This window comes from Abramis brama, assembly GCF_963993115.1.
Source record: "Abramis brama genome assembly, chromosome: 23".
NCBI lineage: Eukaryota > Metazoa > Chordata > Actinopteri > Cypriniformes > Leuciscidae > Abramis > Abramis brama.
Window position 1 is genome coordinate 29,147,527 of NC_139985.1, and position 26,369 is coordinate 29,173,895.

The 26,369-nt window shown below is 36.5% G+C and overlaps 1 protein-coding gene across 41 annotated transcripts in view; it reads right to left on the bottom strand.

Annotated features, from left to right (window-relative positions):
* Window positions 1–404: 404 nt before the first annotated feature.
* Window positions 405–26,369, bottom strand: part of znf740a (zinc finger protein 740a) — a 35,206-nt gene continuing 9,241 nt past the window's right edge. For 4 of the 41 annotated variants that reach the window (XM_084101422.1, XM_084101400.1, XM_084101411.1 and 1 more), the window contains 12 exons: window positions 24,458–24,541; window positions 23,739–23,822; window positions 19,639–19,722; window positions 19,141–19,224; window positions 18,836–18,919; window positions 14,077–14,160; window positions 13,273–13,356; window positions 11,642–11,725; window positions 10,823–10,906; window positions 9,245–9,328; window positions 7,995–8,113; window positions 405–3,266 (listed from right to left, as the gene is read on the bottom strand). In XM_084101422.1, coding sequence (XP_083957548.1) covers window positions 3,102–3,266; window positions 7,995–8,113; window positions 9,245–9,328; window positions 10,823–10,906; window positions 11,642–11,725; window positions 13,273–13,356; window positions 14,077–14,160; window positions 18,836–18,919; window positions 19,141–19,224; window positions 19,639–19,722; window positions 23,739–23,822; window positions 24,458–24,541 — 1,124 coding nt within the window. In that variant the 3' untranslated portion in view covers window positions 405–3,101. The remainder of the gene's footprint in view (window positions 3,267–7,994; window positions 8,114–9,244; window positions 9,329–10,822; window positions 10,907–11,641; window positions 11,726–13,272; window positions 13,357–14,076; window positions 14,161–18,835; window positions 18,920–19,140; window positions 19,225–19,638; window positions 19,723–23,738; window positions 23,823–24,457; window positions 24,542–26,369) is intronic. The other 37 variants (XM_084101437.1, XM_084101401.1, XM_084101436.1 and 34 more) reach the window with 26 other exon arrangements.

The window sequence follows — 26,369 nt, forward strand, 5'->3', positions numbered from 1 at the left end:
GTCCTTTCGACAGCATGTGTCGCTGTAACCGGTTTCATCAGTGAAGACTCGAGATCGAGTTTGCTGTAAAAATCACATTTAAAAAAACTTCCCTCATTTGAACTTGCATTTGAAAAGACACATTTCAATTGCTCCACGTAATCGTCCACATTGGACCCGATGTTTGCTGTTTACGGCTATATTGTAATTGTTTTCATACATTTAATTTATTTTTTTAAAGTGGTGAGAAAGATTTTTTAATTCGTAAAGTTAAATCGTCCCATTATTTTGATGTTTTCCTGCTAAAAAATAAACTGTGGCAATATCACATTTTTAAGAAAATTTCTGATGGGAATTTTGTTCTTTCTGCCAGAACAATCCTGCTTTAAAAGTGAATACCCAGAAAGTAAAATATGAAAACCATGTACTTTATGTAGTATTTTATTTATGCATGAAGGAAGCCCCTCTCTTGTCTCCACACAAAAACAATTCACGTGTCTGAAGTCTTTAAAGAAACGAATAACAAAACCTGTCCTTTTTTTGCATTCAGAAGATTTATGGAAAACCCTTCGGATGAAGAAAAGGAATTCACTTAAGATCAGATTCTGCAATATCATGCAAGAAAAAAGTTACGTACTACTTCTTCCATCAAAAGAAATCCCAAAAACAATTTGAAGGTACAACTTCTATTGCTTCTTTCTTTTCAAATTGGACTCATGGATATCCAAGTATGCAAACTGCAATATCGTTTCCAACGCTTTGGAGAGAGGCTTTATCTAGTAACTACAGGCTAACTATATGTGTGTGTGTGTGTGTGCATGTGTATAAACATACATACATGTTGAGTGCATAACCTTTTGTATCCTTAGTGCCCTGCAGATAACATAAAAGATCATATTTATTTTTTCAATACTGTCCTTGAATATCGTCAATAATAATATGAATATCGGCGCTTTATATAATAAATAATAGGATTATTTGTGTAAATTCAGTTATTTTGTTGGAATATATGCTGATAACTTGTGTGAAATACTATATGCACTTAACAGTATGCAATATGCATTTAATAAGCTACATGCATACACACACACACACACAAACTGTTTATATGTCTATATAGTTTATCATTTCACACACGTATCTCTCCAGTGTTTTTAAAAATTATATTAGCATAGAAAGGTCCTTAAAATACACAAAGTTTGTTGCTATAGAACTAAGAGTTTTAACCAATTCAGTTATATAAACATACATGTAACATTATAAAGAAAAGGGGGGGGGAAATCAGTCATTATACAGAAATGCAGCAATCTTTTGTCAATAAACAGCAGACATTCCTCTGAAGATATATTCTGTTTTCAGTTGCAATATAACCAGAAAGCACTGAAATGCCCAATTCAATCCCTAGTTTGTCCATCGGCCCAAAAAAAAAAAAAAAAAATTCAGACGAGACTCTCGTCAAACAGTAGATACCATGTTAATGATAAGATGAGAAGTTAATAAACTGACAAATACAATATCATTTGGTACAACAATAACATCAGATCTCTGCCATTTTGCTCTATTAGTGGCCCACAGGAACTGAAGACGTCGCAGACGCGCATTAGACTGAACCTGTGCATCAGACAACACTGCGATCTCACACTGGAAACCTCGACCTCAGAAAAGAACAAATCAGTCTATCATCGACAAAACAACACAGCTGTGCTTGAACACAAGGCAATATAATGTTAAATGACTTTAGAAGGAAAACAAAAGGCAGTGTATCTGTCCTTGTGTCAAGATTTCAGTAAAATAATATGTATAATTACCATTTCATAACCAAGGTGTAAAAAAAAAGAAAGTACAAAACAAAATAAACGAGCACATCCTAAGGCCACAAGATCGTGTATGTTGCACATATAAATCTGTACATAATATTGTGGGTCTTTTGGACGTTTTCATCACGTGTAATGTATGTATTAACAGTGTAGTCAATACTAAAGTGAATCTCACAAGAGCCCTGCCATAAATCACTCTAAAAATATTTAGCATTTAGAAAATTAAGCCTATTTTTAGGACCAATCGATTATTTTGCACTGTGACATTTCAACCCTTCATTTCTCATTACATAATGCACCAATTTTAGAGTTGTTCTGTAATACTGTGATAATGACTTAAGGCAGTACAAACTTATATGTATTACCAGTTGTAATATATTTTAAAGTATCTTTAAAATAATATGTTTACATTATACTAATAAAAATATCAGTGAAATGTGAAATAATGTAACATTGAAAAACTTAATGGTCTTAAAAAAGACTAATTTTCCTTATGCAAAATATAATTTGTGATTTTTTGAGGACCAATGACCCACACATGGCCTTGAGAGGTCCTGTGAGATTATCCCAGTCATTAAGGGAGTGATGTCACTTCCTGTGAGCAGAACTCAACTGGTGGTGTCATGTCCACCAGCTCACGGCACTGATAGAGAACAAGCCAGCTGTTACACAAAGTAATATACACATCTTTCGAATTCTTACATACTTACAACACCAGATCAAACATTTATCGTTGAGAAAAAGCCTGTGAATGCTTAATGAATTCATCTACGGAAGCGCACTGTGCACTCCCACATGGTCACGCACGGGTACAGTGTTACAAACAGATCTTGCGATGGTTGTAGGACATTACCCGAGTCCTCAGGACAGTAGGGTACGAACCCTCAGCAGGCCTATACATCACATATGATGCTGATTTTAACCACACTATGCTGTTGAACTTACATAAAGTGTGTATCAATAGGTGTCAGTCAATAGATGATGGGTTGCACCTTTGCACAATTTTTTTTTTTTTTTTGGTTAGTCACATGAAATTCCCATGTTAGGTGTGTTTTTTGTTTCTCACGTCTTAAAAGTACCATAAAACCCCTTCTAACCCCATATTATATTACCAAAAAGTATAAAACAAGCCTCGATGATCAAAAGAGAGCCTTGTGTTTCTCACTAAAGCAACAAAAGACGGGAGTTTCCCTCGTCCTCTCTGTGGCGCATCTCTCTGCGAGCAGCGGGTCCGAGTGCCGGTGGCATCGAGAGAGAGGTCTGGGTGTGCCGTCTTCTCAGGGCTTGTGTGTGGAGAGGATAGTGTCAGACGGCGAGCCGGCCCGGGGCGGGGTGTAAGGGACTCCATGTGGATGGGGGGGCTTGGGGAGGCTCCTGGGAGAAAGAGCACGGCTGGGCCTCGACCTTTGCCACACCGCGACCCTGACACAAGCGCCGATGCCTCAACAGTCTGTCCGTCCGTGAGAAGTTCTAAAGGTGAAAAACAGAAGTTTGACTTTGTTATATTGGTTCACTCAAATGATTATTCTTCCTTGTGCTCATTCACACTTGGTTCGATTGCACAGTAGGGTTCGACTGCTGTTGAAATCATTGCAACCAAATGATTATTATTCCTTATAGAGTTGTCAAAAAGTACAGACTTCGGTACCAAGTCGGTACTAAAAATTAAAAAATGTGACGCTTTGAGCTAGGGCTGTAGTACTCGAGTCCGGTCTTGGACTTGAGTCCGGACTCGAGACCGCTTTTCTATGGTCTCTTGTCTCGGACTCGCTGGTATTCGGACTCGGACTTGTCTCGGTCTCGGCCACTGGTCTTGCCAAATATGGCTTTTGGTCTCGACCGAGTCCAGGTTTCTTTATTATGTTCCCAGTAATCACACATACGTCGCCGCGATATTAAAACAAAATATTATTGGAGGGAAAGTGAAACACTGGCCACCTAATAACTATGGGCATTTCGGCTCTTTTTCGTGAGCCGGCTCGTTTCACTCAGCTCACTGAAAGAGCCGGCTCTTTTGACTCACAAACAGCTCTTTAAAAAATAAATGTTTAAATAAACTCGCTGAAAGTCCACCGCTAGTGCAACGTGAATATTCATATTTTTAATTGTCCATAACACCCCGAAAACTAGCCTGCTTGCCTTGCACATCTAATTAATGGGCTGTTTTAAAATATAGCTAATATCGAAACAAAATAACCCAGCTCATAACTTGCAGGTTTGCTTAGTGGCAAACTTTTTTCATTTGATTGCTTCAGCCGCCACCCGCCCGAATTTAATTAAAATATTATTTTTCGTCACGTCATCCGCCCGATCCGCGGTTTATCCGCATCTCTTGTGTGTGTGTGTGTGTCTGTGAGTTGTCTCGGTCCTCCCTCATGCAGTTTAATTGGTTGACATCGTGTGTATGATTGACAGGAACAGAATGTGGCTGATCAGACAGTCGAAACGAATGTGTAGTGCTCCTTTAGGCCTGTATAATTATAATTTTTTTGTTGTTCTTTGAATTAGTCAATTATTTTAAATATTTAAAATTATTCATTATTACATAATGATTTAATTTCTATAGGCTAGCCTATATTTTTTAGCAGACTTTTTTTTCCCTGTCCTGGACTCGGTCTTGACTCGGACTCGAACCTCTTTGGACTCGGTCTTGACTCGGACTCGACTAGTCCTGGTCTTGGACTTGTCTTGGACTCGACAAAGGTGGTCTTGACTACAGCCCTACTTTGAGCAGAATCATAAACACCTCCCATTTTGTTCAAGCGCTCATCGGATTTGTCTGTGATTGATCAGCACTTAAAAACATGTTTTAAATATACATCAATAACGCTCTTCACTGAGCGATTACATAGATACACACGGGAGCGATCCGCTGATAGACTGTGCCTGTGCTTTCAAACGCTCTCGCTCCCATTTTTTAAAACACTTTCAAACACTCCCGTGCGCTGATCATTGTAGCCAATCGCAGACATATCCGATGAGCGCGTGAACACAATGGCCAATCAGAGGCGTTTACGATCCGCCTCAACACCGCTCAAAGCATCACAATTTAAACATTTCAGTACCGACTTGGTACCAAAGTCTGAACTTTTTGACAACTCTACTCCCTTGTGCTCATTTACACTTGGTTCGATTGCTTGGTCCAAACCAGAGTTCGCCTGCACCCACCCCCCTTCCCCCGCTGCTGGTCTCCGTTCACATTATATTATTTGGGTCTGAACTGTGGTACACTTGTGTCATCAAGCTGAAGCTGTCTACCCATGTTGCCTCGTAGTTGAATGAGATACACATTCTCTCTGCTTGCAGTGCATTAGGCTAGGTCCAATTTTTGTGCATAACCGATTGAAATCAGATCAGATTTACCAAGTGTGAATGGCATAAAAAAAAAAAAAATCAGATGAAATAAGATTTTTACAAATCCGTTTCGGGCTACACTCATATGTGGTTTGAAATCCTATTCAAATCGCTTTTGGAAACCCGTTTCAGTCTGACCGCTCTGATTGGACTTTGCGTTGTGTGTGTCATTCTCACGCCACATAAAACATAAGCGTCAGACGTTGTTATAGGAGACATGCTGAAAGTCACTGCAGAAACAAGGTTGTGTAAGACAAATTACAATATAACGGAGACGAGAGCAGAATAAAGCGTCTTAAATCAGCCTACGTTTCCTCCAGCGCGGCGGATACACATAAGCCAAAACATCGATAAATGTCGATAAAAAAATATCGCGAAATGACGCCATTTCCATTAACTGATGTTATACGACTAAAACGTTTTTTTTTCCTCTCGTTATAAGTCATTCCAAAAATCATGGCAACGGATGTCGGTAGATCCCAGCAACGGCACTAGCCATTATTATTAATGGAAGGAGACGTAGGCGTGTTATCCCAGCATTAATGGAGAGGAAATCCCCTTATACTTGTGAGCGCCACATATGAGGAGTTTCTGGGTGTTTCTCCCTCATTTCTGCTTCGAGGTCTTGATTGAGGCATTTCTTTGTCGTTTAGAATCCAGTATTCCTGTAATACTTTTGTCTTTATGAGTTTAATAAAGAACAACTGTCTCATCTTTGGTCCAAACATAACGCGTCTTCTTTAAAGAATGATTGACTGTTGCGTCCGCCAGGTGACATGTAAATGCGAAATAAAATTTCCTGAAAAACCACCTCATGCCTCTGTCAGGAAAGTGAGTGAGAACACACACAAACACACAGTTTGATCCAATCATATGCCAGCAGTTCAATTTAGTACGACTGCATTCACATCAGCAGTGAACTGTATCAACAACACGCATGCATCGGGATGCTCTCATGAACGCGCAATGGAGATTAATATTTTGTAAATAAAGTGGTAAATTGTTGTTTTTGAAAAAAAAAAAGCACTCGAGTCGCTTCGTAAAATTGAGGTTAAACCACTGAGTCACATGGATTACTTTAATTTTACTTTACTACCTCTCTGGGTAATGGGAGTGGTAGTTGTGTCACTGTCAATGAAGGGACAGAAAGTGCAGAATTAATTAAAAAGATCTTAATTTGTGTTTGAGGGCGAGTAATTATTGACAAAATTAAAAATTTTGGGTGAACTGACCCTTTCAGTCAAGATAGTTTGACTTACCATGTCACTTTGAAGTAGAACATTCTGTCAGACTGATACGGTTCCAGATGCTTAAATAATATAAAATACCTACCTCATATTATATGCAAACAAGTATTTTTACATTCTAACCAAGTTTATATTCAATGGGAATCGTATATAAAGTATCAAAGCATGCTCTCTATCATTGCAGCTATGAGCTCTGGCTGGATAATGTCCGTTTCTAGCACTTTTTTAAATATTTTGAACACAAAGGAGAACACAAACAACCACTGAACCATTTTCCCTGACAATATGTGTGCGGTGAGTAGCCTTGATTCAATGTAAAACTTAATAACAATAACTTCTCCATCTTCCCAACATTCAGTATTCTTCTATTTAACTACAGTATCAACAGTAGATGTCTTGCCTTAAAGGCTCATGAAACCCTAAACCAAAATTTCTGAGATTTTAACAGAGGTATGTGTGTTGAACAACATTGAAGACAATGTTAGCATCTGTTAGATTTAATAGTAGGGGGAAAATGGTTAAATTTTAGTTTTTATACGCTATTTTCGTCTTCCGGGTTTAAAATCTTCATTGTGTACAGATCTCCACTATAGTACTCTGATGACTCATCGGTGTCTCATAATTATTAATGAGACTGAGTTTTTTATCCAATGAGAAGACACTTTCTCTTAATTATTCATGACACCACGTGGAACTTTCCAATGACAGACATGTCAAACTATGATATCGCGTAGTAGATGAGAGAGGTAATGATGGGACGCGCGTTTGTTTTCGTGGTGCAAAAGTTCCAGTGCATCTTTCCCCGCGATGCTGCCCGGGATGGACTCTGACTGCGGGCGGCTGGTTGGCCATCAACCACGGACACAGCTAAACTATGTGTGTGTGTAGCAACCATTCAACGGGAGAATGGTGGACTTCGGCCTTGTACACCAATGCAGGTTTCGTCTTGCGAGTGATGCGGTCCCGAGGACTTTTCTATCGCTTCAGAGATGTGTGTGTGTATGTCTAAAATGTAACCCTGACCGTTTTACTCGTTTTACTTTCTGTTAAATCACTCGTTATTAAAATTTAGATATTTCGATAATACCTCAATTGTATGGAACGTATACTTAATTTGTGCAAATTTCTGTCACTGTACATCTTTATTATGTGGGTTTAGGGGGCGCGTAGATCTAGGCTATGTATGTAGGCTACTGAACTTTTTTTTTTTTAAGATTTTTTTTTTTTTTTTTTTAATATATGCATTTATAGTGTGTATATAAACAAATATATATTTTATAATGAGATAATTATACATATACATGTGCATTTATATGTTTTAAATACAATTATAAGGTGTCAGTGTATTTCATTAGACTATAACTTTGCCAGCTATAAAAAAATCTAGCATTTCCTCACGTTTAACCACTGATTTTCTCTCCCCTCCCCCCTCCCCTCTCCCCTGCCGTGCCATACCACACCCTCTCCCCTCCCTTCTTCTCACAGCCACCACGCCCAATTAAGTTGCATTTTTCAAAAAGATTGTGAGCTAGACTTGAGCTGAAAGAGGGGGGTGTCGTGACCCTTTAAAAACCCCATGTGTAAAGCGTGATCTTACCTGCTGGCAGCGCTCACACTGGTAAGGCTTTTCACCACTGTGAACACGCTTGTGTCTCTCAAGATGGTACCTCTGAATGAACCGCATGTCACACATGTCACATGCAAACGGCTTCTCTCCTGTCAGAGAAAAACAGTCTTTATTAAAGCGGCCCACACCTTCACTCTCACAGCATGCCACAACAACACACAACAGAGACTCTGAAACACTGATTGTCATGTAAGGATCGAGACTGTGATTGTCATATGGGTTTCCATGAAGCTTTAAATACAGAGTATATCCATGCTTAGAAATAAAGCAGATGACTTCATACAAACTCGAGTTTGTAGAGTGTGTTTAATATGGAATGAAAAACTGCTTGATTGTAAAGTGGCACACTGGGGTTTTGGTTTTAAAGATCAGAAACCTGCTTTGAGACTTGGTTTTATTCTTTATGTTTGGAGAATAAATACGACTGAGCATTAAAATGTTTAAAAAGAAACAGCTAGCATCATTTTGTCTCTGTTTTTGCACACATTAAGTGAACGCAAATAAACTTAAAGTGTTAGTTCACCCAAAAATGAAAATTCTGTCGTTAATTATTCGCCCTCATGTCGTTCCAAACCCGTAAGACTTTTTTTCATCTTCAGAACACAAATGAAGATATTTTTGGTGTAATCTGAGAGCTTTCTGTCCCTTCATTTACAGCCTACGCAACTACCACTTTATACCATGCGAGCACTTTGAGTAAAAACACAATTTACCACTTTATTTACAGAATATTAAAATCACGAAACAAGCGTTTGTTAATTATTCGCGATTCAATTAAAAAGATCTTCATGTGTTCCGAAGATGAACGAAAGTCTTACAGGTTTGGAATGACATGAGAGAGTAATTAATGACAGAATTTTCATTTTTGGGTGAACTAACCCTTTAAGACAGACAAAAAAAAAAAACACGGAGAAACGAGGCAAGAGCAACTACATAGATATTGATGCTACCAAGTAAGTCTGAAATGACTCGCAAAACTCGCCCCCCAAGTGCAGGTACATTTTTATTTTAAATGTCTAAATGTCGATGCAAATATTATATGATGCAGGATATGGTTAATTAATATTTCAAAAGTAAGAGTTCCTATTCAAACTCATTACTAATGTTAATTTGAACAAGTCATTGTTATCTCATTGTTTCTTTTCCCCTAAACACACAAAATAGACAAACTCAGATCCAGGAATACTTAGTAAATTGGGGTACAAAGAAAGGACACATACCAGTGTGAGTGAGGCTGTGTCTTTCCAAGTGGTAACGTTGGAAAAACCGCATGTCGCACATCGAACAAGCATATGGCTTCACCCCTAAACGTAGAGTCAATTTTTAGTGAATGTCTTTACAAAACATTCAAAGCACCAAAACAATTTTAATACCGTTTAAAAATGTAGAACATGCTATTGATTTTTTTTAATTTTTTTTGTAATTGATCTGCATGCTGACATTAACCGTCCCAATTCAGAGGCTGCATCCTTCGAAAGCCGATGCGTCACAGCGGCGTGACGACGGCTGTCCCATTTCCAAGGCTCTTTCGAATGTGGCCTACAAATGTGTCCTTCGTTTCCCGGCCCACTAAGGACAGAACTCGTCTATCCCAAGATTCATTGCACGCCAGTGACGACTGGATTTTTTTTTTTTTTTTGAGAAAATGCTAAAAATGTTTAATGAGTCTGAATGAATTATTAAAAAAAAAATGGTTTGAATGAATGATTCAATGACTAACTCATAAAGACTTCACTTGTTGAATCAGCGTTTTTTTAACGAATCTCTTGAATAAATGATTTAATGACAAATACATTTTTAATAGTCACTTGGTGCCACCTGGTGGCGTAACAATTTAATCAATTCAATCGTTATTTGAAGGGTCAAGTTACTTTCAAAAGGGGATTTACTCTATTTTGATAGCTTTTGTAGATATCAGTGTTTATATCTGAACTATAAAGTTTTATCTTAGTACTTCTGTGATATTCTGAAATGTTGAAACAGAATTTCTGATACTGTGTGGCTGAAAGTGAATCAGTTTCATACCTAAACATGACAACTGTTCTCTCTGGATCAGCGGCCGTGCAAACACAGATCTGAATGTTTCTGTGCGATTTTGTCAAAGGTTTAACAGACACAGGCGAATCGTTGTCATTTAGGAATGAGATTGTGTGGGAGTTTAAATAGAGATCGCAATCTTCTAACGATTAATCGTGCAGCTCTAGAGAACCTATTTAGACAGGTTGTGAACCCTGTTTTGTTTACAGACAGTTGAATATAAAAAAAATCAAAGAAACAAACGTTACAGGCACTCATCAAGCTTCGCGCACTTCGAAGGATGCAGCCTCTGAATGGGGACACGACTATTATGTCCATTTCACTCATTACAGTTCGCATTTGGATGGTTTTAAATGGAAAGAAATCTTTCTAAGCAATATAGTAAAATGATGTTTCTGGGGCTCCTTTTTAATCAGTTCATGAGGGACGTGTCAAAATGATCTTCTGTAGTAATCAAACTGAAGCCATAAAGGTTCACTATAAAGCTTCACCTCAATCTCAAAAAAATAAAACTAAGGTACAATTATGCTAATCTCATTTCAAAATCAATTTATGCATTTATTCAGGTCATGGTAATGGGATAGTTCTCAGTACCATAGTGTGAAGTAAAAAATAAAGTAGTAGCACTATTCGTTAAATTATTAAATGTCATTAACTCTGTAATCTGTAAATGGTTGCTGCGCAAACCGAATTGAAAGTCATTTAGCATGCAGAAAACTAACTTTAAGTACAAAAAGACAGGGGTTTGAGATGACACATACCCGTGTGAGTGAGGCTGTGTCTCTGCAGGTGGTAACGCTGAAAAAACCGCATGTCGCACATCGAGCAAGCATACGGCTTCACCCCTGAATGCACAGAGCACCAACAGTTCAGGAATGCCTTTCTATTAATATAGCATTTATGGGTAAACAAAATCAATAAATACTGCTCACAGCAAGTGCATCTGCAGAACTTAATTTCAAAGCAGATGCTTTAATTAGATGCATTAATAGTGTATTATATTTATTTCAAATTTAACATAAAAATGTTTGTGTGCCACAAAGTATTAGTTGTTAACCATGCCTGTTGATAATCACCTCCTCTTTAACATTTCCAGTAAAACAGATATTCTTTATGATGCTTTAACAAAACATAGTTTGGTAACACTTTAGTTTAGGGTCCAATTCTCACTATTAACTAATTGGCTCTCATATTACTAGGATGTTGGCTGTTTATTAGTACTTATAAAGCACATATTAATGTCTTTTTGTGCATGACCATCATCCTACCCAATACCTAAACTTAACAACTACCTTAGTAACTATTAATAATCAGCAAATTAGGAGTTTAATGAGGCAAAAGTCATAGTTAATAGTGAATATGTGTTTCCCAAACTAAAGTGTCAGTCATTAAAAAAGAGGTGGCATTATCACCAGCATGGACTGTTTCTTTCATTGCATGCCTGCTGAATACATATTTTAAGCAATTATGAAAATACAAACTCGAGTTTGTTGTAGTTTTAACAGATTGTGTCTCTCTGTAACATACTGAGAGCTTTGAGAGGCAATTCATAATAGTATATAAACAGAGATTTCTCCTACCCGTATGGGTGAGGCTGTGTCTCTGTAGATGGTAACGTTGGAAAAAACGCATGTCGCACATGGTGCAAGCATAAGGCTTCACCCCTGAATGCACAAAGTAGCAGTGTATTAACCTCACCGCCACATGTGAACTAAAACCAAGCACTCATGGGAACTGCTCAACATATACAACAATGCAAAAATAAAAATAATTCACTACAGTCTCATCAGCCAAACACAATGCTAAGAGCAGCTGACAAACTGAACATCTGCTAGACATTAGACCTTAGAAATGTGGAAATAACTTTGCTCTGGTTCTGAACTGCTAAAAACTCTGGGTTAAAGTGTCAACTATGAGCTTATAGTTTTAGGCATAGAAAAATATTCATACTTAAAGCTTAATAAACAGTAAATCACTGGCTTCCGGCAACAACCATATGTGCGTTCACAAGAGAGTCAAGATGGGTGACATTTGACCCGACGTTTGACGGGTAGTTCCTTTTCTCTTATATTGAAATCCTCCGACATTATGTTTTAGGCTTCTAATTAGTGACCGGAGTTTTGTTTTGCTCTGTCTATATGGTGGTTCGTTAATTCTCACCTAAGCTTACGTCATACGTCAAGGTCAGAGGTCACCCTTCCGCTGGAACTCGACTCTCTCACGAACACGCGGAAACCAGTGATTATAAAGTTTTAAATATGGATATCTGTCTTACAACAACGCATGGCTTCGCTTCAGAAGGGATTTATTAAAGGGTTAGCTCACCCAAAAATGAAAATTCTGTCAGTAATTACTCACCCTCACCTTTCATTTTTGGGTGAACTAACCCTATAACCCCCTGGAGTCGTACAGATTACTTTTATGATGGATGGATGCAGTTTTTTTTAAGAGCTTCAGAAACTACAATCTACTCAATGCCATTACAAAGCTGGGAAGAGCCGGGATATTATTTAATATAACTCCGATTGTGTTCGGCTGAAAGAAGATGAGATAACTTTCATTTTTGTGTGAACTATTCCTTTACTCTGATTTTTGTGCATTGACTGTAACCGTCCCTGAGCAAGAGAGCATTGGAGTTAGAAAAAAAGCAAGAGAGCTAAAGCAGGGCTATACAGTATTTAGTATTAATAAATTATTTAAATTTTGTTTTCACAGAATACTTTTTTTTTTTTTGGATATACGCAAAATATTCCATGCAAGATTTCTTCCTCAAAAATGACCTCAGTCACAATTCACTTTAATTCTATAGAAAAAAAGTGAATGTGACTGAGGCTTTCATGCCCTTAATCTACTCTGGTGTTCTACAGAAGCAATAAATCAGCGCATGTGAATATGGACGTGAAACAGTCATTATTTACATATCAATAAATTATTGTTACTGAAAAAATCATTAGCACAATAAATAGTAATTAAAATATAGAAATGTATACATCTGTAGTGTCAAGCCTAGCTGACAGTGTGCACTTTAACCCAAGAGCACATTAGGTTAACATAAATAAATACATTTTTACAATTCGTCAATGCTCCATTTCTCCTTTCTGAAACTAATGTACTGATTAATAATGAAATTGCATACTTCTAATTTTCTGTTACACAATGGCAGTAGCTCAGATATCATCTAAGGGGAGGGGGAAGACAGAAAGACACATACCCGTGTGAGTGAGGCTGTGTCTCTGCAGATGGTAACGGTGGAAAAAACGCATGTCACACATGGAACAAGCATACGGCTTCACCCCTGAATGACCAAAGCAAAATATTAACCAAACGCATCATCTAAACATCGTCTAACAATATTCCATCTAAGAATCAAAGATGACAGCCTAATGTTACATTCTGACCCTGTTATGTTAGTACAACATCATGGTTAGTTCTAAGAGTTTCACAAAGAGTCCAATTAAACATTAACTCTCCAACAAAGTGCATTAAGGTCAATATTGGAAATTCATATTTTTATAATTACTCCCAAAAACAGAAATCTCTCCCATAATTAATTGACTGTAGTTGTACTTCATCCTCTAAAACAACTGAAAATGTTCTTTCAAAATATTGCAGCAAAAAGCGCAACTATTGACTTTATATGATTCCCTGAATTGTTCTCTCACAAAGAACTAAAGATAATGCATATTTGCATGAGTAAAATAACCACCTACTAGCTTCTTCATTATCTGAAAGATTAGCGTCTTCCAAGTATGAAAAAAGAGAGGATATATTCTATTCTTAGCCAAAGTCAAACATGAGCTACTGTAATTTTGTCAAACTTGAAATTAAGAAATTCTTTCTTCATGTAAAAGCCCATGCCTGATGCTCTATGGGTGTATTGAGTTGACTGCTCCTCTTACAAAAATCTCATAAAACATATAATGGCAAAAGCTCATAATTGTGAACATTAATTTATGTTCATTTGCTCAACATGCTGAAGAAAACCAGCAGAGGGGTACAAAGAGACGACACATACCCGTATGGGTGATGGTGTGTCTCTGGAGATGGTAGCGTTGGAAAAACCTCATATCACACATTGTGCAAGCAAATGGCTTCACCCCTAGATGCAGAGTACTAGTATTAGAAAGCACTTGCAGATATCAGCATCAACGAAGTAAATTCATGATTAAAAAAATGACAGTAAATTCACAAAACAGCCATACACACACACACAAAACACATAAGATGTCTAATCCTCCATGTCTAAAACAGATGAAAATAGCAACTAAAGTCTCCATGCAAACTGGGTCCGGAGGGAGAATAAACGTGTCTATACTTGTCCCTTAAAAACAGTGTTTATTACAGTAGGCTCATTCTCAGGAAATGGTGCCATTTGTGCCCCATGAATGAACAACAAAAATATTTGGAAAAAGTACTGATGTGGTAAAAACTATATATAACGGGTTGTTAAAAAAAAAAAAGTACCAACATTTCTACAGTATATTTGGCACCCGGTGATAAACACAACGCTCTAGTTTGCATTTGTTTCTATTTACAGCACGTTTTTTTATAATCTTGAGCATTGTAGCCAATCATATCTGTTAAGCGTGGCCAATGACCAGAGGTGCTAGTCAGTAAGCTAGTCAGAATCTGCTTAACAGCTGAAAACGCACCAGGTTTTGCTTTGTCCAACGCGAGTCACACAAACAAACAAAGTGTAAACACGATGTAAATAAAGAGATTCATTGTACAATTAAGAGAGCTTTTTATTATAACAGGAGTTTTCACGAGAAGGATGAATTCAGTGAGCTTTCGGGATTTCTGGATATTTAAAATGTGCGACTGAATCGTAAATTGCGATGATTGACAGGGATGACCAAGGGATGAGACAAAATGGGACAACGTTTCTTAAAGTACTTAATTAAAAAGTTTTTGCTCTGGTACAGAAAATTGGGAATTGTAAGAAATGTTCCGGGTTCCGCGTTCTGCCTAACGATTCCGGTTCCATTAAAATTATAAAACATCTAATAAAATATAGTGGTAAGGAATAGGGTTAGGTATCGTTTGAATTTTAACGATTCCGATTCCACTTATCGATTACTAATTTCAATTTCAATAATGTAAAAAAAAAAAAAAAAACTTAGATATTCACTTTTATTTCAAGTCTTATTGCAAAACATTTAATTGTAGCTGAATATCATGAAGAAAAGTCAATAGGCTAAAAACACTTACACAAGAAACGTTTGCCTATGGTTTAAAAATACCACAGAAAAAAACAAATAGCCTAACTAATATAAATTAAGCCTTTTTTAAAAGCAAGTAAACACTGCAAAAAAAAAATTTGAAATAAACTGTTTTAAGATTGTCAGGTTCAGAAACTAATTCAAATGTAAAATAACATTACAAATATAGTTACAAAAGTTATTCAGTCAAGAACGAGTAAATTTTCTCAGAAAACAGCGTGCGAGTCTTTTGCGCTTGAATGGTTTAAATCACAATAAAATGCACACACAGGAACCGGAATTGAAATGTGTGATACTTATCTAATCACCAGCTCTTGGAACTGGTTCTCGATATCAGTCCCTAGGTGTTGGCACCGACTATTGACATTTTAGTATATTTATACACTATATATTCAGAATGTGACGACGCATTTCTGATTGAAACGAAGTCAGGGCAGGACATGTCAAAGAGCTTGTTTCTTTTTACAGCCAATACCATTTTGTTTACATCAAAATCACTGATCTGTATTGTCGGATGAGAGAGACTGTACATTTTGAATGCTTAAATCAGTGAACTGTTTTGATTAATTTTACACTTAGCACAAAGTACAGAAATATTAGCTAATTTTGTGTGACATTATTTTCTAGTTAAGGCCAATATGAGCCATCTTTGCACTGACCTTAAACCCCATTTTAGGGTAATATATTTATTTTTGATTCTAATGTGATTAAAGGAATAGTTCACCCAAAAATGAAAATTCTGTCATCATTTACTCACCCTCAAGTTGTTCCAAACCTGTATGAATTTCTTTGTTCTGCTGAACACAAAGAAAGATATTTGGAAGAATGTTTGTAACCAAACAGATCTCGGTCCCCATTGACTACCATAGTATATTTTTTTCCTACTATGGAAGTCAATGGGGACCGAGATCTGTTGATTACAAACATTCTTCCAAATATCTTCCTTTGTGTTCAGCAGAACAAAGAAATTCATACAGGTTTGGAACAACTTGAGGGTGAGTAAATGATGACAGAATTTTCATTTTTGGGTGAACTATCCCTTTAATGCTGCCTTCATGTGCTTTCAGAATTTCAAAATGATCATAAATACAAGTTTCCAACTCTGAAGTTACACATACGCCCCCTGAAGTAATTATGACTGGGAAAATAGATGAGTATTTGATGTACATTTAAGTCCACAGAGAAAAGAGCACGCATTTGAATGAGCATGTTTTTCCAAGAGAAGACCCACCAGTGTAGCCCAACACACCACATTGTTTTATTCCACCGCAAAATATATGTCATAAATGCTGTTTCTGTTTTGCATCTTTATGTTTGGTGTTAAAAATAACAGTGTGAACGCAAACCAGGACTAAATGTATCAAGAGAACCGAACTACAAGTTTGAACACACCTTAGGTGAAAATACCAGTCATCTTTTCAAATTATAAGCATAAGGATTCTAATTTTACTGTGACGGGATGTAAATAATAGCGAATTAGGGTTAGTAACAATAAATAAGAACTACACTGTAAAATAATTAATTGGTTTGAGTAGGACCAACTTAAAAAAAAAATAGGTCAGTCAAATTAACTTTTATGAGTATTTAACACTTTCTTTTTCTTTCAAGTTCACAGAACTGATATATTTTAAGTAAACTGAACTGTCTTGAGTTTTATGAAATTATTTATTTTAATTTGAACTTAAGTTTAACTGAAACTGGGCTGGGATTTCTATTTCCCAGCATGCTTTGCCCATGGCACCCGAAAGGGAGAGTAAATGCTAAAATTAAGAGTGGTAACACTTTACTTGAAGGGGTGTGCATAAGACTGACATGACACCGTCATAATCATGACATGACACACGTCATGAATATGAAGGAGGTTTTATGCATGTTTATGACAAATGTCATTAAGTGTCATTCACTCAATTATGACATTTTTAATGCAAATATGACATTGTGTGAGATGTCTTTATTATGGCAACTTGACATTACTAAGACAACACAACCTGTCATAAATATGTCATAAACATGACATAGCAGATTAATTATCAGACTTAAGAAACCACTTAGCTTTATGGGTTAACATTTCATTAAACTGTCATGTGGTTGGGTTTGACATTGGCTGTCATGAAGCCATTATAACATTTTAATGACAAATTAAATGTGTACCACTGTAGTTGAGGTCAAGAAAAACATTCATGACACAGTTATAATGGCTTCACGACAGTCAATGTCAAACCAACCACCTGACAGTTTAATGAAATATTAACCCATAAAGCGAAGTGGTTTCTTAAGTTTGATAGTTAATCTGCTATGTCATGTTTATGACATATTTATGACAATTTATGTTGTCTTGGTTATGTCAAGTTGTCATGACGAAGACACTGACAGGTTATGATGTATTGGTTTATGTCAAGTTGTCATAACAAAGACATCTCAAACAATGTCATATTTGCATAAAAAATGTCATAATTGAGCGAATGACACGTAATGACAGTTGTCATAAACATGCATAAGACCTCCTTCATATTTATGACATCTGCCATGTCATGATTATGAAGGTGTCATGTCAGTCTTATGCACACCCCTTCAAGTAAAGTGTTACCTTAAGAGTTACATAATGTTTTTATTTTTTTTGAAAAATGTTTTTGATTAATGTTAAGTGGGAGATTCAGTAGTGATTAATGTTTTGTTATGCTAATGTAGAAGAGTTTCTATTAATGTGGGTTTTTGGAGAGTTACCGTCATGGTGACAAGTGGTGCATGCGGCTTAGTTTGAGAGCAAGTATAATAAATGCTTTATATGCTGCACTCAGCAAGCACTGTAAAAAATGATTGCTGTGATTATTTATCACAACTTAAAATTCAACATTAGAATAAGAAGTAATGTGTTGTTTCAACTTAAAAAAGTACTTGTTTGTGCTTGACTTAAAATAGTAAGTTTAGTTAACTTTAGTTTAGTTGGATATTTAAGTTCTCAACAAATTTTAAAGGTATAGTGGAGGATCTTTCCGAATTTTAGATAAGACCCGCCCTCTCCACTTTTTGAACAAGTTTGATTGATTCACCAGAATGATTGACAATTAGGAGGACCAATAGTATAGGTGATCCACCCGGAAGTAAAAAATCCTCCGCTATACCTTTAAGTTAAGAATTGCAGCTACATTTTTACAGTGAGTGCTATACTGTGCAATTGTTAACATGTTAACGAATTACAAAGTTAGCATTTACTTAATTAGCTTGTTACAGCTAGCTACGTTTATACTAATGAACATGTTCACATTGAAGTTACATGAAATGTTTAAGTACACTAATTCATACATTTAACTCAAATTTAGAACAAAAAATGTACAAGTACAAAATACAAATCTGCCAGTTCTGCTTGCTTAAACTTTGAAGTTCTTAATTTAAAATTGAATTTTGCCAACTTATAGTTTAGTTTTGCTAAACTATAATTTCTTGGTACTTCAGCAGAAACCTCTTTAAACAAAAACATTTTTAAAAATGCTGTGCCGGGATATGGCACAGTTCCCTGAGAATGGGCCAGCGATTTCAAGACATGACACATACCCGTGTGGGTGAGACTGTGTCGTTGGAGATGACAACGTTGAAAAAACCTCATGGGGCACATTGTGCACGCAAATGGCTTCACCCCTAAATAAACAAAGTAACAGTTTATGGGGACAAGTACTAGTAAATAAAATTGGTGCAACTCAGGCGACAATGAAAATTAAAATGTTTACTCCTTTGGGCAAAAAAAAAAAAAAAAAGCCATAATGCACATTATGGAGAACCATGAAGAGTGTGTTTGCCATGTCTGTAGAGAATAAAGTGTTTAATATGCTTTAATGTGCATTGCCCCCTTGGACTCGTACCCGTATGGGTGAGGCTGTGTCTCTGCAGGTGGTAACGCTGAAAAAACCTCATGTCACACATGGAACAAGCAAACGGCTTCACCCCTAAACACAGAGTACCGGAGTGTTACGTTTTGATGAGTAAAAACTTTCAGTATGTCCAACACCCCAATGCATTATCTGTAACTATGGCCAAACTCGAGTTTGTTGCAGCCAAACCTATATTTGAAAACTTTTCTATAAACTATAAAAAGTAATGTGTACAAAGCATTGCTGCCAACTTTTTAGTAACATGAGGAAATATTTGGATGTTCCCCTCTGTTTACAATCTTGTGGGAAGTTTCAAACAGCTAAAAAAATACACATGTAAAACTGTCTGTATTGCAAAGGCAACAGTTGGGGGGAAAAATACGTCTGAATATATTGACATTAACACTGTTAAGTTGGCAACAGTGCTAAGCTGTGCATCGGTGTAGTCAGGTAGAACAATTCAAAAGGGTAAGGAGAGACGGCTCATACCCGTATGAGTGAGGCTGTGTCTCTGCAGGTGGTAACGTTGGAAAAAACGCCTGTCACACATGGAGCAAGCATACGGCTTCACCCCTGAATGCACAGAGCAAATCATGTGTCAGATTTAAACCATGCATATGCAACACATTTATGTCAATATAGGAGCTAGACATTACTGGAATCGCATGCTTCACAAGAACGGAGCGCAATAGATGCTTGCAAGCACATAGAAAGCGCATGAAAGATGGTTACACAGCTTAATGTGGCGCTGACCCACAACCCATGTGCTAATAAGTGGAATAGGATATTCAACAAGAAAAGATAATATCCATCAAAAAATGTATTGATTTTGTGAAGTGGGTGTTACACACCAGGATGGATGTTGACTTGATTAAATTGGATGAATGATTGGAAGTAGAGGTGGGAGATATGACCAGAATCTTACAACATTAGGAATTTTATTTCATGCTATTTCACTGGAAATTGTTGGCAGAAATGGTTTTGGAGGGCCGAAATCAATGACTGAAACAATACGTTTTGACAGTGTTAAGTATTTCGTGCACAAGTCACAACATGTCAGCTGTGTGGACACTAGCTATAGATTGACAAAATTGATTTCTCAATTTTAATTAGTAGTGATATGGTTTCTTAAATCTAGAGCGCACATGAACTGATCATCTCATCTCCACGTTACTACTAGGGTGAACGTCAGAAGGCATGTTGGAAAATCCATTAAAACTTACTGAAATTAATCCAGTCTCATGTAATCGCTCAATCAGTGTTTCAACAGAGGAAAGACTTCAATAAAACAGCTTGTAGGCTATACTTAACCTTACATTTAACTCAGCTATTCAATGTCCATAAACTCTAAAAAAAAATAACTCTAGAGAAGAACATTTTGCTAAATATATGCACTGTATTGCATAGTGATGTCTTCATTATTTAATGTATGTTTGAATAAATCTGTCATGAAAATAAGTTATTGCAGTTTATTGTCATCTAAATGTTTATATTTCACCAACAAACAGGAGTAGAAACAATTCTGTTATTAAACAGTGCCTTATGTGCAATTTAAACATTTGTACAACTCAGTTTTAGCTATTTAGGTGTTGATTAAGTTTGATTAATTAACCTAGTATCAATTTATTATTTATTTTCAGCCAAGTGCATCCTGAATTTCCGGTTTCGGCTCAGAATTTTCATTGTTGTTTTTGTTATTTTATCTTTATTTTTAAAAATTAAAAGAAAGATGCAAAATCCAAACAACAGGACAAAAACAATACAATAAAGATACAACTGACATAAACTGTGCTTTAAAGAGATGTTTTGATTGAACACTGTCTACGTCTTTCACTCGTTTTTACAGTCAGAATTGACAATTTTGTGCGTATTTGACCATTCAAGCTCAATTAGTCATGAAAGGTAACTCAATTCGGTACTCGCGCAAACTCACTCCAAGACATTTTTGATTGACACTTTATATCATTGCAATACATCTCATCATATTCCCCAATCCTAGCTCTCCTGATCTGCGTTTATCTTTCTCCGTGTTTATGTGTACATAACATGAGTTAGCCACGTCCACGAATATTTGCAAACCACAGTATACACAAAAAAGAAAATTCTGTTGAGGCATTTTATACCATCATAACGATACATATATCGCCATACTGCCAAGCCCAAATTGGGCATGAAGTCAATAAAGTGGGGTGCAGAAGATACAACTTAAGACTGGCAACTGTTTGCTCCATTTCAAATGTAAAACTATGAAATTTGTTAATGAGCTTTTAAGACTCAATATGAAATATCCACATGAACAATGATTGCCAGGGTTGGACTGTGAAATTTTAATTGCATTGTAAAAATTAGGGCTGCCCCAACTAAAGATTTTCCTAATCGACTGGTAGTCATACATTTAAGTCGACTAGTCGCATGTTTATGACAATAATTTGTGTTTTCTGAGTCAGTGTCGGCTGCAAAAATGAATTGACGACGCTGACTCTCATCTCTGCAATACAGTGGATACGCATACAGTAAAGAGAGAAATGCAGTAAGCGCTTCCACACTCTGCACAAATACTAAATTTATCTAGGTTAACTTTAAAGTTTAAAGCGAGCGGCCATTTGAAAAGTGGCTAACGTTAGGCTACAACTTTCAAATGAATAAGCAAACGTTTGCACGTCATCTTTTTAGGCTTATCCTTTACCATCTCTAAATGATCCAACACTTTGGATTTTCTGTCCGATACAATTACCACATGGACCAGCCATTTTAACGCGTCCGTCATGGACTGTGCGACTTCGCCACTTCCCGTGTGTTTGTTTTTTCTGCGATTCAAAATTGGTCAAGACTCTTCTCATCGACTAACGTTTGGTCGACTATTAAGGGGAAGCCCTAGTAAAAAATTAGTGTTGTCAAAAGTACCGACTTCGGTACCAAGGATGGGACGATTACCGGTCTCACTATAAACCACGATAAAATGTACTGACGGTTAGTATTATCGTTTAAAATTGAATTATCATTAAAACCGTGTTTGATTATCGCGATTTTAATAACTCACTGTAAATCATGTCCAGCCAACAACAGGCTGACGCAGGCGCAGCGCGATGTTGTTGTTTTTTATTTGAGAAGGAATGGCGGAAGGCAGATTAATGTTTTAAATCTTACCCGTTTATAAATTAATTTTGTACAGCGTACAAAACAATCGTCCAGACAAGATGATCACAAAAATATTATCAAACTCAGTAAACAATAAATCAACTCTGATTTCATTTTCAATACAATCGAAAACGGAGACGCAAGACGGCAAGTTGTATTTGAATGAAACGAGAGAGTCCGTTGTGATACATGTGCGCTGTGTTATAATGCGATGTTATTGACGACGGTCATTTTAAGGAAGGAAATGCCACAGAATATAATCTTGCTTAAAAAAGTGCATAGAGCTGGTTGTTTTATTTGTTGTTTGTTGATTTTCAAATATAAAACTTGTTGAAATGTTTTCAGTGTGAGCATCAGTTATTTTTGAACACTTTCATCTCGTTTTAACAAAACCGTGATAATATTGATAATCACAATAATTTTGGTCACTATTATCGTGATATGAAATTTTCATACCGTCCTATCCCTAATCGGTACTGACATTTTAAAAATGTGACGATACCAGCATTTCGATCGCTGTTGAATGGATTCTTAAACACCTCTGATTGGCCATTGTGTTCACGTGCTCACCATATATGGCTGTGATTGGCTACAATGATCAAGGCTTTAAAAATGTTGTAAACAGACGCTCTTCACCAAGCCCATACACAGATACACACGGGAGCGTTTGAAAGCAGGCGTCTATCAGTGGATCCCTAAAATATACGTTGATATACGCCTGCTTTCAAACGCTCCCATGTGTATGTGTAAGTGCTCGGTGAGGAGTGTCAAAGACGTCTATTTACAACATGTTTTTAAATCGTTGAGCATTGTAGCAAATCTGAGACATATGTTGAGCTTGTGAACACAATGGCCAATCAGAGGTGTTTAAGAATCCGTTCAACAGCGCTCAAAATGTTAGAGGGAAATGCTGGTATCGTCACATTTTTTCAATTTCAGTATCAATTTGGTACCGAAGTCGGTACATTTGACAACGCTAGTAGAAATGCACAAACATTCATCTCAAATGGTGGAGTTTGGGAGGGAAATAGGAAAGATGTCATTCTTCAACAATATGTTGAAGGGAGCCACACCTTGAGTGTACCTTCAGTGCTTAACATTGTCTGCGCAAAACCCAACCATAATCACATACATTTGTTCATGGAAATTAGCTGTTAGAACAAAGATCAGCAGGGCCCCTTTGGAATATAGAGGTGAAATAGAAAAGTGTTTTTTGTGAGGATTAATTATGAAGCATGAACTTGTGATTGCCTCACAGACAAAGCAGACGTCATGCAGGCGATATCTAGCATGCTCAAAAAGCAACGAGGCTCGTGTGCAGGAATTCTCAGCGAAAGCAGAAAGCTGTAAAACTGCAGAGTGAGCGTAACACTGCATGGTTCAAAAATGGCAGTGAAACAAACAAAAGCAATGCAGACAGCAGCGGCACATGGGTAAGAGATGACTTGTACCCGTATGAATGAGGCTGTGTCGCTGAAGGTGGTATCTTTGGAAAAATCTCATGTCACACATGGTGCAAGCATATGGTTTGACGCCTAAACGCAGAACAAAATGTCAATAAGCTGTCTGCATTACATAATGTGATAACTTACTCAAAAGTACAGCCATTTTGCTAACTAGAAACTGTAGGCAGTCAGATTAGCAGACTACTAGGTTCCATTTTAATGGATGTCTATATATCTAAAACTATTCTGAAACTTTTCTAAAAGCCTATTGAAATGTATTCCTGGCTTTAAATGTACTTTTTAATTAGAGGCTGGGTCAACTTTCTAATGTCTCAAATGCTTAAAAAACAAAGACATTTAGTATGTGTTGTGAATAGCTTTAGTGCAACAACTATTTGAAAGTATTTTACACTTGTGTTTTGTGCCACTGTACTTGACGTGAAAGCAAATCCTTAATCTTAAAAAGAAACAAGGTTTTGTTCTGTGTAGACGGCTATGATTTGTGACTCTGTTTAAAAACAGGAGTATCCATTCTGGGTTTATATCACTGATAAGACTAATGGGAGCAGTTTACAGGATTTTTATAATGTAGATCAGAAACAACATGATGTGGTTTGTGTGCAAGACTTTGTATTTAATTACAGCTCATGTAAACAAATATAAAACTATTCCATTTCATGTTTAAAATGTGTTTTTGAAATAATGTCCAATGTAATGCCACATACCAGTGTGAGTGAGGCTGTGCCTCTCCAAGTGGTAACGTTGGAAAAACCGCATGTCACACATGGAACAAGCATATGGCTTCACCCCTAAACGCACAGAGTGGCAAATTCAATGATCGTCTACACAGAATCAAAACCCTGCTCATAACAAACGTTAAGCTTAATACACCGCAAGGGTTTAGCTGCTTTTACATGATCTTTGCTTTAATGCCTACTTCAGAATAATGCTCAAAAGTCAAGTTTCGCACAGTGTTCATTAAACTTTGCTCGATGAAAATGTGTTTCTGGTACAGAAGTCATTAAACGAGGGTTTAAAAAAAACAGACTTGGCATAAAAACTGCACTACAGAACTTTGGCATCTTTTTCATATGGAAGTTTGTTTCTTTTAATCTCACAATTATGACTTTCACAATTGCAAGATTATATACAGTGCAATGCATAAGTTAATACACCCATGCTAAAGTTGACTAAAAAGAGGAATAAAAAATCATATTTTGGAAATTGAACTTAATGCCTTCATTTAAAAAATTAGGAAAAATCCAACCTTTTAGGACACCAATTTTCTTTGTGAATGAATAATGTATCGTAAATAAATAAATGTTCTTCCTTAAAATACATGGTGCATAAGTGAGTACACCCCTATGTTAAATTCCCATAGAGGCAGGCAGATTTTTATTTTTAAGTATTTTTTTTAAATTATTTTTTAGGATACTATGCATCCTGATAAAGTTCCCTTGGCCTTTGGAATTAAAATAGCCCCACATCATCACATAGCATTCACCATACCTTGAGATTGGCATGGGGTACTTTCCATAAGATCATCTCTCAATGCAAATCAAACTAGCTTTTAGGCTAACTGAAATAAAACCATGCCAATCTCTAGGTATGGTGAATGCTATGTGATGATGTGGGGCTATTTTAATTCCAAAGGCCAAGGGAACTTTATCAGGATGCATAGTATCCTAAAAAATAATTTAAAAAAAATACTTAAAAATAAAAATCTGCCTGCCTCTATGGGAATTTAACATAGGGGTGTACACACTTATGCACCATGTATTTTAAGGAAGAACATTTATTTATTTACGATACATTATTCATTCACAAAGAAAATTGGTGTCCTAAAAGGTTGGATTTTTCCTAATTTTTTAAATTAAGGCATTAAGTTCAATTTCCAAAATATGATTTTTTATTCCTCTTTTTAGTCAACTTTAGCATGGGTGTATTCACTTATGCATTGCACTGTATATTTATATATAAAAGTAGTTGCAACTACTTTTTTAATTGCTTGTTTATATCTCACAATCCAGACTCTCTCGCAATAAAGGGTTTTTATCTTACAATTGTGAGGAAAAAGTTTAGAATTACGTAGAGCTGCACGATTCTGGATAAATTGAGAATCACACATTTTTTGTTTGAAAAGTAAAGATCACGATTCTGAACAGACAACTAAATAAAATAAGTTCTTTGAAGCGTCCAGTTACGTGCAAAAGGTGATTTACTTTTTGATGGCTACTGTAGACATCAGTGTTTATATCTGAACTATGAACTTTTATCCCAGCACTTGTAATATTTTGCATTATTGTAACAGAAATAACTGTTTGTGAATCTGTTTCATACCTAAACATGGCAACTGTTCTCTCTGGATCAGCGGCAGCGCAAACACAGATCTGAATGTTCGCTGTGATTGTACTTGTCAAAGGTTTAACAGACACAGGCGAATCGTTGTCATTTAGGATTAAGATGGCGTGGGTGTTTGAATCGAGATCACAATCTTTTAACGATTAATCGTGCAGCTCTAGAGATACAAACTTGCAATAGCAAATTATAATCTCGCAATTCTGTTAAAAAGGTCTGATTTGTGACATAAGTCGCAATTATGTTTTTTAAATTGTTATTTAGTAGCAGAAACAAGCT